At 33.2% G+C, this 15374-nt stretch overlaps 3 protein-coding genes across 4 annotated transcripts; 2 read left to right on the top strand and 1 right to left on the bottom strand.

Annotated features, from left to right (window-relative positions):
- Window positions 1-7322, top strand: LOC130797253 (cysteine synthase-like). Of its 2 annotated transcripts, none has more exons than XM_057659772.1 (11): window positions 1-254; window positions 1603-1649; window positions 2041-2150; window positions 2288-2345; window positions 2522-2785; window positions 2875-3012; window positions 3566-3617; window positions 4680-4759; window positions 5552-5611; window positions 5702-5782; window positions 7032-7322. In XM_057659772.1, the coding sequence occupies exons 2-11, from the start codon at window positions 1611-1613 to the stop codon at window positions 7152-7154; spliced, it is 1005 nt and encodes a 334-aa protein (XP_057515755.1). In that variant the 5' UTR covers window positions 1-254; window positions 1603-1610; the 3' UTR covers window positions 7155-7322. The 2 variants fall into 2 exon arrangements, 1 of the variants encoding a protein (XP_057515755.1); XR_009038828.1 differs by having other exon boundaries at window positions 53-254; window positions 5559-5611; window positions 7032-7089.
- A 543-nt stretch (window positions 7323-7865) lies between these two features.
- On the bottom strand, window positions 7866-10266 carry LOC130797252 (late embryogenesis abundant protein 47). The gene is made up of 3 exons (XM_057659771.1): window positions 10151-10266; window positions 8972-9265; window positions 7866-8216 (listed from the first exon to the last, which is right to left on the bottom strand). Exons 1-3 carry the CDS (start codon window positions 10247-10249, stop codon window positions 8043-8045), a joined length of 567 nt encoding a protein of 188 aa, XP_057515754.1. The 5' UTR covers window positions 10250-10266; the 3' UTR covers window positions 7866-8042.
- A 1247-nt stretch (window positions 10267-11513) lies between these two features.
- Window positions 11514-14661, top strand: LOC130797251 (aldehyde oxidase GLOX). The gene is made up of 2 exons (XM_057659770.1): window positions 11514-11918; window positions 13338-14661. The coding sequence occupies exons 1-2, from the start codon at window positions 11576-11578 to the stop codon at window positions 14651-14653; spliced, it is 1659 nt and encodes a 552-aa protein (XP_057515753.1). The 5' UTR covers window positions 11514-11575; the 3' UTR covers window positions 14654-14661.
- The last annotated feature ends 713 nt before the right edge of the window (window positions 14662-15374 follow it).

Here is a 15374-nt window from a genome sequence, read left to right as displayed (position 1 = left end):
CCTACTCTTAAGTCTTGATGGGCAAGTTGTGCATAAACAATTTGGTAGACAACTAGATAACGCACAGATATCAATTCTTTAATGACTACCGAACGCCATTACAGGTTGCAGCAGTTACAGAAAATCAATAATGCTGGAATTTTAAATTATGAAGTACTTCTACTTATACTCCCTCTAATTTCAACTGCAAATGAGTTGCATCTTGTGCTTCACGGATCTGCTTCAACTCTCTGAAATCTGGATAATAGAACTGGGTAATGGGTGTTTTTCTGATATTTTAAGCTCTTTGATTTATTCTCAGCATTTGCGTTCTGTTTTTATGGGATTATTGGTGTTTTGTGTTTGATAGTAGTTTCTATATTCATTCTGCAACTTTATTTATTATCTGAGACTGATTGATGTCTCCTATTTGTCAAAATTGAACTACCAAAATGAAAAAATTTTAGAAGGGTATGAATGCCTTGTGTATTGTAGCTCTTTTGCTAAAGTGACCTGTTTCAAATGAGGCCTGTTGATTATGTATTTTTTTGAAAATTTGGGGCGGAAACTTCTTACCGAATCCCATTTCGAAATCTTTATTTCCGAAACTCTGTATTAACGAAAGATTGCTCAAACAAGAAATAAACCAAAATAGAATGAAAATAAATTATTCACAAAGTGTTGTGAAAGACTGTCTATTTAATCTTTAAGAGAGTATTTATAATTTGGTGAGCACATTATTATTTTTTAATTTAATCGAACTTTGATGAGTTGGACTTTAAATACGTCTCACAAAAAGACGGTCTCTCAGGAGATTGGCTGTAAATTAATTTATACTAATTTTTGAAGCTCCTTATTAATAAGGTCATTGCCCATGGGTGTGGGTACCTTGCATAATTTGAAAATTTGAAGAAAATAAGCTCATTTTGGAAATTTCCAAAATAAGCTTTAGGAAAACTTATTTCCCTAAATAAATACCTCCTAGTATAATGCTAAGGTTTGGTTGTATTCGTTGTTACTATTAAAATGCGATTACTTAAACTGAGTCAAAAAAAGTCAGTCAAGTAATTACCTGCTCTGGGCCGATTGGGTTGACTTTTGTTGACTTGTTTGATTATCGTTGACTTTGGATGTTAATGGCCCGCTGTTAGTAACAACGGTCGATTGTTTTCTCATATACCTTGATCTAAGCTTTTGTTCGCATATGGCCCGTTGTTACTAACAATGGGTGATTCTTTTGCTTGACTTTTGTTGACTCAGCTTAAGTAATGGCCCGCTGTTAGTAACAGCGAACACAACTAAACCTTAGCATTGGACTAGGCGACGCTTATTTTGGAAAATAAGTTTTCCCGAAACTTATTTTGGGAATTTTTTTTCCCAAATAAGCTTTATTTCTTTCAAATTTTCGCATATTTTCTTATGCTAGGATATAGTTCAATTTATAGTTTGAGATCTGATGTACAAGTAATGGTTAGTAAAAGTTAGTCAAGTTTTCACTGAAAGTGATCTTTTTGAGTACCATGGTGCTAGTAGACTGATGTAGACGTCGTTCTTAGAAATAAATTGATGGGTTTTCTGTTAAGTTTGCGAAACTGAAACCATTTACATTCTTAATTCTTGCAGTCAAATAGATGGAGGGAGAGTACAGCATTGCAAATGATGTGACTGAGGTAGGATGCCTCCATTCTTACTATATTTGAAAACAAGTTAGTCAAGTAGTGACGGCCCGTCAGGTAATCGGTACTAAATGGTGAAAATTAGAATGATTTGTGAAAGTTTGATCATAAAAAAGTACCACATTTTGAAATGACAATGCATTGGAATGAATTTTGTGAAAGAAATGAAATTGTTGAAGGAGAATAAACATGACCATTAAACTTGTCGAGATATTCCTATCAACATTACACTAATTTTCCATTACCATTCCTACCATTTAGTGCCGATCACCAAACTGGCCGTGAATGGTATGGCTAAATTACAACAAAAATGGATTAGGCTGATTTGGGTATTGTAAAAGTTTTCCTTTAAAGATGTTTTCTTTTTACTGTTTTCCACTTGAAGCTGGTGGGAAAAACACCTATGGTTTATCTTAATCATGTGGTGGAGGGCTGCGTAGCGCGCGTTGCAGCCAAGCTTGAAATGATGGAACCATATACTAGTGTCAAAGACAGGTGCTGTTGTTTCCCTTGCCTGCAATGTCTATTATCATTTATCACCTTGTTAATCTAAACTCAACTTAAAATTCATCTATTTTCTCAATAAAATAAGAATTGAAAACGAAATATAATTTGACTTGGTTTGAATTCAGGATAGCAGTTAGTATGATCAAAGATGCTGAAGAAAAGGGTCTGATTACCCCCAAAAAGGTGGTCATCACTTCTCAAAAATTCCTTTTTTATTTATTCTTTGATCCCTTTCTGCAGTATCTTTTAGTATATGTTCTCCTATGGAAAAAGAGACAAGCATATTCTATGGATGTAGCTTAAACAAGGAGTACATAATACTGTTGCTAAGCTCAATTATGTTTTTTGGATGTCTAAAGACAATTCTCATAGAAGTGACAATTGGTAATACTGGTATTGGATTGGCGTTTATTGCTGCTGCTAAGGGCTATAAGCTTATCATTTTTATGCCTTCGTCTGTGAGTCTTGAGCGACGAATGATTCTTCTAGCCTTGGGAGTGGAATTGCACCTCATGGGCCCGACAGTCAGCTATCCTGACGCCTACAAAAAAGCTAAAGAGTTACTGGAAAAAACACCAGGCGGTTATTGGATCAATCAATTTGAAAATCCTGCGAATCCAAAGGTGTGCTTATTTTTGAACTCAAAAGGTTCAGCACAAAGGTGGACTGGTGGAGTGATTTTTTTATATAGCTACTATTCTGTTGCTTGCAGATTCATTATGAGGCAACAGGGCCGGAGATTTGGCGAGCCACGGAAGGCCAAGTGGATGCCTTTGTCTCTGGCATTGGGACTGCTGGTACCATTACTGGGACAGGGAAATTTCTTAAAGAGAAGAATTCTAATATTAAGGTTCGTATGCCTTTTGGGCCATCTGCTTCTTCTAAGCTTTAACTCTAAATGCTGGTTCAGACTATAGTTTTTGTGCTTGCAATTGCATTTCTGGTTATGGTGTAGTTATTGGAACTTGGAAGGATAAGCTTTTTTCATGCAAGTTAACCTTCATATTCAAACTTTTCAAACAAGAGGGTCTAGCTATTAACAGAAACACAGAAGGATAATTCATGTGTGCCAAGTTACAGACTTTTGCAGTTACCGATCACCATACTTTTGCAGTTGTGTACTTATGCCATAAGAGATGATCAATTTTTTTCTATTGATCAATTGATGATATTGGGGTAGTGGAATTTTGTTGTATACTAGAAATATGAAAGTCAATTTTGTTCTCAAATTGATCTATAATGAAAGCTTATTTTCAAGGAAAATGTCATTGGTTTGTTATTTAGTGTTCAAAAATAGGAATACTTCCTAGTTCCTAGTTCCTTCCCACCTCTTTTTTTCTAATACTTTAAACAAAAGCTAGTACCCGTCTGTTAACTGTATTAATTACTTTGTTTACTAATAGGTGTATGGAGTAGAGCCAGCTGAAAGTGCCATCTTAAATGGAGAAAAACCTGGTGAGTCAGTAATCTACATTGTGTACATATGTCGATGATTTCAGTTGCATCTGGGGTGTCTTGGATTGTGGCTCTAGTATTCTTGATGACTACACAGTATCAGTAGATTAACATCCAAAATCTTCTACAACCTGCGTTGTATTCTATTCATTCAGTTTGCTTGTGCAATTTCGCTACTTTGCTGTGAAATGAAAGCTTATTTGAGGTTTACAAATGAAAAACAAGATGAGAAACAAACAAAAACAATGGCAGGAGACAAGGACACAATGATATATGAGCTATCTTGGATACCTCCTCTTCAACAATGGTTTTATCTATAATTGATTTTAACAATATAATGTATAAATAATCCCCACTATCTTGAAAACAACCTCTCAAGATCACAAATGCTAAAACAAAAGTAAGAAACTCTTTTGGTAAATACCCTAGCTCTCACTTGTGTACTAGCCCTCTCTACAATGTTGTGTGTTGTGGTGTTGTTTCTATGAATGATGTGTCCCCTTTATATAGAAAGAGTACATCATTCTAGAACACCCTCCTAACTCACTATCAATACACATTAACTCCATACAATAAACATAGCAATAAACAAAAAGTAATTCACCCTTTCAATGCCCAAAACGTATTAAAACTGACCGTTTGGAATCCAAAGCATAACTGCTCAAACGAGCCACCTTAGTGCTCGAATGAGCCAGCAGATCAGAGAGCTACTGCTCCAGCATATGTTCTCGACCGAGCGAGTATTGAGCTCGAACGAACACCCTCCTATAGTGCCTTTCTGTTTGTTGCTTTCGTGTTACCTTGTTCGAGCAATCCTCTTCCATGCCTTGCCTCGTTCCAGGCATGGTTCCACCCCTTAGTGAAGCCTCATACGCCTCACATTGATCACTTCATTGATTGCTCTGAACACCAATTCACTACAACTCGACACATCCTCACCACCCTTTTCCCAAGTACAAGACAAAGCATTGCTCAATTATATGTTCAAAGTTACGTCATTGTTAAGAGTTTTAGCACTTGCTTCAACATGCTGACTTGCCTTGATGTTTCATTTTGCAATAGGAAAGCACAAAATCCAAGGAATTAGTGCTGGTATTGTCCCTCCATTATTGGACTTTGATATAGTTGAGGAAGTTATCAAGGTTAGTTCTGATCATTGTTCTCTATCTTTATTCTGTAGGGACTTGTAACATTTTTCCTTTACCAATCCAACATCTGGAAAATGTGCTGTAGATCATATGATGTGTACTTCATTTCCTGAATGATATGGAGCAGAAGTTGTTCAGACTTCAGATATAAGCTGCACCTTAAAAACAGTGTTTTCCCTCCTCTCAAAATCAATTCTGGAAAATAATTCATTTTTCTTGCCCTTTTTTTTTCCTTTCTTTTTCTCTCTTAATTGAGCTTATTCTTGAGAAAACATTAAGTGAGAAACAGCAAGCATATGTTTCACTTATTCTTTTTCAAAAAGAGTAAAATTTTCATATTTTCATAACAGTCGCGATCGCGGTAACGAGAGTGATATGGTTATCATAACACCTAATATCAACCGAAAGCGTGAGAAGTCCTTCCAAATGACCCAAAACACAGTTTTTTACCTTTGGAAAAACCTTTACCATGCGGTTGATGTGATGCGGCCTTGATTTTGCACTATAGCTCCCATTTATGTAGGTAACTAGAATGTTTGCTTATGATGTCAATGATGGTTAATTAATTGTTGGTACCATGAAACCGAACAGTGCTTTTAAGTTCAACACCAAAAAGTTTAGCTAGTTCGGCATTGAAAGTTCAGTTTCAGTCAAACCCAACAGTGCTTTTAAGTAATTGAAAGAGTTTGAGCTTTGTCTTTCAATTCTAGATGTTTGACCATGAAACGTTAGAATAAGAGGAGTGGATAGCTTATAGTTGCGTTATACTTCTCGTTGATGTTTTAGATATCAGGTGAAGAAGCCATGGCAACTGCGAAGCTTCTTGCATTGAAAGAAGGTTTGCTAGTAAGATCACTTCCTTTCCGATCTTTCCTGTGTTACTCTTGGTTATTTGGTATGTCATATATTCATATGTGAACTCGGGAAATCTGCTAGGTTGGGATATCATCTGGAGCTGCTGTCGCTGCTGCTGTTAAATTAGCAAAAAAGCCTGAATTTTCTGGAAAATTGATTGTTGTAAGTAAAACACCTTTTATTTGATATAAAAAATATTTGTTGTGCTTTGTTATTCCAACATAATCACATTGTCGATTGTATTCCCATTTTCGTTAATGAAATCGAAAATGTGGTTTTCATCTGGTTAGAATGACAACTTAGCTCATCTCGTAGAGTCTGTTTCGTTGAAGATGGCATTATCGTATCATCTTTCGTACTCTGCACCCGGTTTATAGTTCATTTAAAAGACCTTGAAATGTTTATCACCTAAGTGCATTGCTTTGCTTCTCTGTTGGATAGATTTTTGAGAATAAATTGACATAGTTACCTATATTCATAATACCACTTCTCTTAGAGATAACTTTTCTGATCGCTAATGTCATGGACCGAGCCACTTATATCTCCCGGATCAGAAGTAGAGTTTTCATCAATAATCAACAAATTAACGCTATTTTTCTATACTCTAGCTTTAATACTTTGGAAAAAGAATTGAGTCTTGTCTCAGTTGGATCAGGTATTTCTAACCTAGAAAGAACATGGGTTTGATTCTTCCCTTTCCTTGAAGATTAAGTCTTTTGCACAAGCTCTGAAATACTCTCAATGACACCAGAAATTGAAGAATACTTGTTTTTGTCTTCTTTATCTCTATTTTTGTTGTATGCTTAGAGTTAGACCATAGTCATTGTCCTTTGTTATTGAAGTGCTTCCTCTCTTTGGAGATCAGTAATAAAGGTAAAATTATGTATATTCAACCCTTTAAACTTCACTCTAGGTGGAAGCCACTGAACGATATTTGGATAATAAAATATTATTGTTGGAGATCAGTAGTCTGCAAGGGGGACGATGTCGAAAAAACATATTGTTTATCTTAGTTGGATATTGAACTCAAATTCTGATGTATGCAAAAAATAGTATGGATTAGGTGATTTGTTGATTTGATTGTAAATGAGGAGTTGGATGAAAAGAAACAACAATGCAAAACTCTTCACCCCAATAATACAATTTTTTAAAAATTATATCGACCCGTAAAGAAAATAGGAAATTATATACTACTCCCTCCGTTTTTTTTGTTCTTCCCGTTTACTTTTTGAATAATTTTCAAAGCAAATTTTAAATCTCAATATCTCTAAATAGACATAATAAAAATTATAAAAAATACATAATAAAAAAATATACATTAAGACGAATCTAACAAAATCTCACATGGATATATATTATCTTCTAAATATGTGTGTGGGTAACAAAATTCATATATGCTTTGCACTTGCAGGTTGTTCTCCCTAGTTTTGGAGAGCGTTATTTATCAACTGAATTATTTGAATTGGAAAGACGCGAGGTGGAAGCTTTGACTTATGAAACAATTGTAGATAATGACACCATTTCTATTATGTAATATGCTTTTTGTATGTCTTTGTAAACATTTGTAGATCACATCTTGATGTTAATTTCTTTCTAAAATAACACTTGTGAAAGTTACGAAATTAATATTTAATTAATTTCTATTGTTTGAAATGTATAAATCCGTGTATTATTTGTTTTTAATTTTATTAAACTATTCAATATGAATAATTTTAAATTTATTTAAATTAGTAATTATATGACATTATTATAAAGATTATTATTTATTGATTTATAGATAGATTTGTATAACAACTAATTTTGGATTGTCTTCTCTTAAGATTATACATGCAATAGTATATAAATTAGTAGAGATTGTACATTCAATAGTATATATGTGACATACTAGTAGTTCTCTATTTCTAAGTCTCTTTCCATTCGAGGACCTTTGGTATCTTTACAAGTTCAAGAAACACTTTTCATGTTTTTAATCTAAAACCTACAATACATTGCATTACATTATCTCAATGTCGTTAAGTGGCTCTTACTTATCATGGAATTTGAAATTTCTGATTTACGGAATCTTATCTTTATTAGTGATAATGACACTAATCCTCAGTAGCTAATTTCATGTGCAATGGCACTAGTCTTCAGTAGAATATAATGTGCAATTTATATAAATAAAAAGTGCACATAATTTAATGATGCATTTTAATTTAGTCAATTATAATTCATAACCAAAGAACTATAAATCTCTGCCCTCAACGAAATAAAGAACAATTAATCTAAATCTTACAATGATGAAAAATAATAAAGAAGAAAAGCTCTAAAAGATGTGTGAATATGTAAACATATATTATAATGGAAATTACAAAGGAAATAATATGTTATAGAAGTATAAAACTATTTTCCTAAATGCATGTAAATGATGGATGTGAGTTAATCATTCTGTTGTCTGTTCAAGACTCTTATTAATCCTAGCAGCAGCCACCATAGACGTGGCAACACCACCAGGGAACGTTGTTATGTTAGGGTTGTTCCTGAATTCAGCACCCACCACACCTTCTGCATCTTGTCGTGTCACTGCCCTATCTTTTGGTAATTTTGCTGCAGCATTCTGTCACAGTGAACCAATGTCAATAAGTGTATATTGACTTTTCTGATTGTTGGTATTAAATGGTAGCAGTCAAAACGTTGCTTTAATGTCTATTCTTATGATGCAAAGTTGCGATGTCTATTACTATGATTACGTGATGGAGTGTATGACATATCATGGTGCTTCAACTATAAGCTTAGGTTTTCGGTTGAATTACTTCTATTAGAGTATATAATATATCCTTAGGGCCTCAACTATCAGTTTGAACTTTTGGTTGAGTTGGTTCATTGATATGATATTAGAAGTCTACGTGACAGGAGGTCACGAGTTCGAATCTCAACCACCCCTCATTTAAAGTAGAATAATAAGCATTTGACAACTTCCTTGACAAACTTTGTTAGAATATATAGCATATCCTAGAGCCTCAACCATTAGTTCATTGACATAGGATCAGAAGCCAACGTGACAAGAGGTCACGTGTTTGAATTTCAACCACCTCTCATTTAAAGTGAAATATTCAATGCCGGGTGTGAGGAGTGCCTATGTTGCATTCACAATTCTAGCCCAAAAGGCTCTCATATAAGAGGATATGTTAGAGTATATATAATATATTTTGGAGCTTCAACCATCCGTTTAAACTAATCCTATATAAAGATTGAGTGCAAATCATATGAGACAGATGTGAGTAACAACTAACAAGTGGTAAACACCGTATACGTTTTCCACCCTTTAATAACGACAACTAAAGGAGCAATATAAAGTGTTAGAAACATTACAGAGAGAACATCAGCAAGAGTAGTCTTCTTAGTGGTGGTGGGTTTAGCATTAATTTGGGCAGCAGATTGAGCAGTAGCAGCAAGTCCACCAGGCATAATGTTGGTCTGACCAGTGGCTCGAACTTCAGCAGCTTGAATTGCAGCAGCATCACTTCTATCAACTGATTTGTCTCCTGCTGTCACTACTGTTGCTAGGAGTGCCTCCACTATTGTTACTGCTCTTTCTTCTTTCTTTCTTGATTTTGTGCCTGCTTCTTCTCTTGATCTCTCTCTATTTTCACCACTAGATTCAGCCTGTTATTCATGTAATGAATGTAAAAATAATATGTGAGCTACTCTTGTGAGAGACTGTCTCTCGATAAGTCCAACTTAATACAATGAGTTGATATGCTAATAATTGTATTAGTTAAACTATTTATGTATATATAAAGAGCGTCTCACGGTGAGACCGTATCATACAAGAATACGAAAGGGAAGGGTATAATAACATTTGATTCTCTAATTTAAGATGTTTTTAGCGCTTATTTTAGAATAAAAAATAAAATTTCTAAACTATTTATGTATATATAAACTTTTTTTTTATTAAGCAATTTCAAATAGTATATTATAGGTAATATACTCTCTATTTTATTTTTTTTCAGGTAATAAAGAGGATTTTAATTCCAAATAATTGAGACTATCTCCCTTATTGAAAATCCATTTATTTCGCTTAATGGTGTTGAGTTTAATAACAATCAACTATTCCATCCTATGCTATTGAATGGATTCACCACCTCTCCACAAAAGAAAAAAAGTTTGATTTTCCCATCTTCACATTTCAAGAATATATTGATTCTTTTATTTATTAACCATTGATCATATTTTCTTTATGTTGAGGGATCTATATAGTTTAATCATTTGAGTCCAACTTAATCTTAAAAATAATCAATTGGGGATATATAATAAAATGAAATTTGATATAATTAAAAAGGTTGGGATATGTTCATAATCTTTCGTTTAATAAGGAAAAATTGTTAAGACTGAATTTTAATTTAATTTATACAGTTACCCCTTAATTTTAAAAACTTTAGCATTGTTGTTATTGTATTAGCAGAGATGCTACTTCATATTATTCCCCCTAAACGCCAAATATCATCGAAACAACAGTTTTGTGATAATATATAAGGAAAAACAAAATACCTCTCGAACTAGTTTTTGCTTAATGGTTGAGAAAACCTCTCCATATTTGAAAAATTCTTCTTGATCTTCTAAAGGTCTTGGTGGTTGCTTCTGACTCATTTTGAATAAGAAAATATTTTTTTTAATATAACTCAATGCTTATGTTTATTGTAATGCAAAGCAATATAGAATAATCTTTTGTTTTCTTTTGAAAATTAAGTCTTATTTCAATTTTTTATGTTTTTTTTTTAATTTTCATTGTTTCAGTAAATTGAATTTAATTAATTTTTATATTTAGATAATTCCATGACAAGGAAAGAGTAGCCCATAGGTAGGGCGCAATTGTAGTGATTTTCTAAGCTATATTATGCTTTTACATTTGGCTTATATTCTTTCATTCAATATCAAAGATATTTCATTTCAAAAAAATTTATCAAATATTTTGCTACACTTAACAATTATTGATGATTAGACTAATTATATAGAGGAAATGGGAATCTAAGTTTGGTTGGTGATTGATGATTTTCGGGGGTTGCGTCCAAATTGATTTTTATATAATTTTAAATTAATTTTGATATCGGGTCATATCAGATTCGATTACAAGGGTAAATATCTGGTCGTCGAATCTGTTTTAAACATCTATAATGGGAACAAAGAAATGAAAAATTAGTCTAAAACTTTGTTCTTAATATAATTTTATACAATGTTTAAACTTAAAAAAAAATAGAAAGGCAATATATATAACATAAATATGATTCGGTAAAATCAGGATGTTATTTCTTGATTTTATCTTGTATAAAATAAAATGAGACTTCTTAGCTAATTAATTCCGCAAACAAGCAGGTTTTATGGTACCATATTCTTTTAATTTGGTGCAATAATCTTTTTTTCTATCCTTCTATCCAGCCTAATCCAAGGATATTCCTATTACACCCTTTTGAAATTACAATATACCTGGTATTGTATCAGACCCTTTCATCGTAAAACAGATTCATACAATCAGCCTATTTATCTAATCGACTATTTTTAGATTGTAAGTAATTAATATAATACTTTATAAGTGATCACTTTGAGATTATAATTAGTTACTTAAAAATTATAAGTGATCAATTTAAGACTGAAAATGTATATTAAATTAGCCCAATAAAAATAGTCTTACTATGATACTGTCTCATCTAAAAATTAATATTAACAAAAATTATTTATATTTATTGGGACAAAAGGACTATTTGACCGCATCCTCCTTATGAATATGAATTATTGTTAACAAAAGAAAAATCGTTTCATTTGACAATTTATGTTAACAAATTATAAGATGTTTATATTTATATATGAATCACAACTTGTTCATTCCATCTAATTAACTTATTTATTTCTACTAAAATCTCCAACTTCCTCCTACCAAAATTTTCAACAATAGACTTCCAAACACTTGATTACTTGTCAATGTGTAATAACCAAACCATAATCATGCCCACTCTCTTCCTTCTTGTTTCCTTACTTTTTACATCTTTTTCTCCAACAAAATGTCTAGACGAATGGCGAATCTTACAAGAAAACATTGGTATTTCAGCCATGCACATGCAACTTCTACATAACAATAAGGTCATTATGTTTGATAGAACTGATTTTGGCCAGTCTAACCTCTCCTTACCCGGTGGTCGATGTCGCCACGACCCCTCCGACACCGTCCTCCAAACCGATTGCACCGCTCATTCGGTGTTATATGACATCGGTTCTAACTCAGTCCGCCCCTTGATGGTCAATACAGACACATGGTGTTCATCAGGTAATGGTTAAAGCTTTAGGATAAGTTGCCTAATATATCATGCCCCTCACATGAGATCCTTTAAGCTAGAATTAAATGTGCATGAAAATGACTTGCCCTCCTCATACATGCAGCTTAGGAATGGCAATGGGTCGGACTCGGCTCGGCTTATACATACTCCGACTTTGCTCCAGATTTTAGTCGAACTTTTTTTTCAGTCCACCTCCACTCGGAGTCGGATTATGTATACTCCAAGTTTGCCCCGACTCGGACTCTCGGACCTCCAACAGAGTCGGATACTGAGCCGGATTATTATCAAACTTTATTGTTGTGATATTGTACTAATGATTTAAAGCATACGAAGTTAACAAAATATATTTTTCAAATACAATTTAACAAAAAAATATGTACTTTGAATTCAAGTTTAGCATGAGAAATATTCCTAATACTACAATTTAACAAAATTTTCTCGCATTTTGATTTGACGTATTTTATTTCTCTTGATCTGATTTGTCGTATTTTGATTGATTGATCTAAATAAAAATACCAAGTAGTTTTTCAAAATCGAAAATTACAATTAGTATGAGAGAGAGCTTGAATTAGTTACGTCTAGAGTTTTAAATGAAATAAAATATTGGGTTAAAAGTCAAATTCTAGTCAAATTTTCTTCGGGGTCGGAGTGTCGGATTTTTAATAAGGTCCAACTCCGGTCCGTCTCTAACTCGGATTCGAATCGTGAAGTTGAAGTTGGAGTTGGAGTCGGATAACCTTTTCCTCGGACTAGAATCGGATTATTTTCTTCGGATCGAGTCGGACTAGGATCGTATTCGGACTGAATTGCCATCCCTATACATGCTATTTAATATTCCATAATGATATAAAGTTTTGATTTATAAGCTTTGTTCTGGTGACCTTTGTCACGTTCAAAGCTTAATCTGATGGTTGAAATTCTAGAATATGATACTAGTTTGTCACGTCTCACCCCATCAAACGCACGATAGGCCTTTATTTGGGCTAGATATGTGGATGCATACATGTCCTTGATCATATTTGACGATTAGTTAATACTTAAGTTAAAATGAGAGGTGAATGAGATTCGACTAGTGATATTTTTATCATATTAACTTTTGATATGCTGAGGTCAATAAACCAACTTAATCAAAAATTTAACCTAATAATATTTTAAAAGTTGTTCTAACAACTTTTCTAAACCAATTACAATATATAGGTGTTCAAAACAGACCCAACGATCTGATATTTACCCGACTTTTTAACTTAACCTGATTTAATTCGGCTTCAAAATGAATTTAAAATTATACAAAAATCAATGTAAATACAACCTCAATTTTAAATCAACTCGAAACACCTAACTCGAAATTGACCTAATAATCCGAATAAACACCTCTAATATTTTATAATAATTTTACTCTACACGTACAGGTGCTGTTCTACCCGATGGTACGCTAGTCCAAACAGGTGGATATAACGACGGTGATCGCGTCCTACGTACATTTACACCGTGTAACGACGACAAGGATTGTGATTGGATTGAGCTTCCACGTTATTTATTAGAACGTAGATGGTATGCAACTAATCAAATACTACCCGATGGTCGTATCATTATAGTTGGTGGAAGACGAGTTTTTAATTACGAGTTTGTCCCCAAAATCGATTCCGATGATCATTCCGGTACTTCTACATCGACAACATTTTGGCTTAATTTTCTAGTCGAAACTCGAGATTACGAGGAAAATAACTTGTACCCTTTTGTGCACCTACTTCCTGACGGTAATTTGTTTATATTTGCCAATACTCGCGCTATATTATTAGACTATACACAAAACAATGTTGTTCGAGAGTTCCCACCCATTACGGATGGTGTTCCTCGCAATTATCCTAGCTCCGGCTCTTCAATAATATTACCTATCGATGAAAATAAGCCTGTTAAGGCGGAGATTATGATATGTGGTGGGTCCCAACAAGGTGCATTTACCCAAGCAATTGTAAATAGGTCATTTATACATGCTAGTCATAATTGTGCACGTTTAAAAGTCGATGAGGAAAACCCGAGCTGGTTAATGGAGGATATGCCACAAGCACGAGTTATGGGGGATATGTTGATACTCCCAAGTGGTGATATACTTATTATAAATGGTGCGGAACTTGGCACTGCAGGATGGGAAAATGCTGCTAATCCTGTCACGACTCCAGTGATCTATAAACCATTTGAAGACATGTATAAGAGATTTTACATTATGAGTCCATCACCGAGGCCTAGATTGTACCATTCCTCGGTTGTTCTACTACCGGATGGACGAGTTTTAGTAGGGGGAAGTAACCCACATATCTACTACAATTTTACTAATGTGGATTATCCTACCGATTTAAGTTTAGAAGCGTATTCACCACCTTATTTATCGACTCAGTATGCACCCTCAAAGCCTAACATTATATATAGTGACCAAATTCTAGGTTATGAACAACCATTTTCGGTCACATTCGATGTGCAACAATATCACGCCGATGATGTTGTGTATGTACATATTATCGCACCCTCGTTTACGACACATTCATTAGCTATGAATCAAAGGATGGTGATCTTAAGGTTGCTGAGGATTTCTGAAGTTTCATCAGGAATGTATAATGTAGGAATTTTAGGACCATCAACGGCAAATATTGCACCTCCCGGGTATTATTTGTTATTTGTTGTTCATGCTGGTATACCAAGTTCTGGCACATGGGTTAAAGTTCAATGAATTTAGAAATGGCAATATATATATAAAAATGTAGAAATTATTGTTTCATAATACTCTTATATTATTGATTATTTATATTAATTATATACTTATTTTGAAATAAATTAGATGATGGAAAAGAATAATAAAATTAGTTTGCTTTTTTGACTTTTTAATTCAAGTAATAATGATAAGCATTATAATTTGGGATTAATTTGAACTTGATAATTATTTTCATAAGAAATAAAAACATTAACATGTTTCATGATCAAACATCAATAGCCTAAAAAAATGATAAAATCAAAAGATGTTCCGAAATCAAGTATATGTAGGGGACTACTTTTTTGGAATTACACCCCTCTAAAAAACACCAAAACAAATACCCAAAATAAAAGATAAATAAAAATTATTTAAATATCTCTTTAATATTACAAAACCATAAAGTCTAAATATTTCTTCAAATTATCTCTATTTGTAATAACTTCCAATAAGGCAATAACATTGTTTTGTTATCCTTGTAGAGCATTTCATTCAATGTTAACTGTCAATTTATAACTAATTTTCTATGTTAGTCAAACAGTTAAAAAATTTTTTTTTGTTACATACGTGATAAAAATTTAATTCTCATCAACTATGAGAATGATTACTACTCTCCTTCCCGTAGAGATTCTCTGGCCCAACTCAAATGAAAAAAATTAACTAAAAAAATACCAAAAACCAAAGCTATGCTTGTAAGTTGGTT

This window comes from Amaranthus tricolor, chromosome 12, assembly GCF_026212465.1.
Source record: "Amaranthus tricolor cultivar Red isolate AtriRed21 chromosome 12, ASM2621246v1, whole genome shotgun sequence".
Taxonomy (NCBI): domain Eukaryota; kingdom Viridiplantae; phylum Streptophyta; class Magnoliopsida; order Caryophyllales; family Amaranthaceae; genus Amaranthus; species Amaranthus tricolor.
The sequence above is the reverse complement of the archived record's forward strand: the minus strand, read 5'-3'. Positions and strand labels throughout refer to the sequence as shown.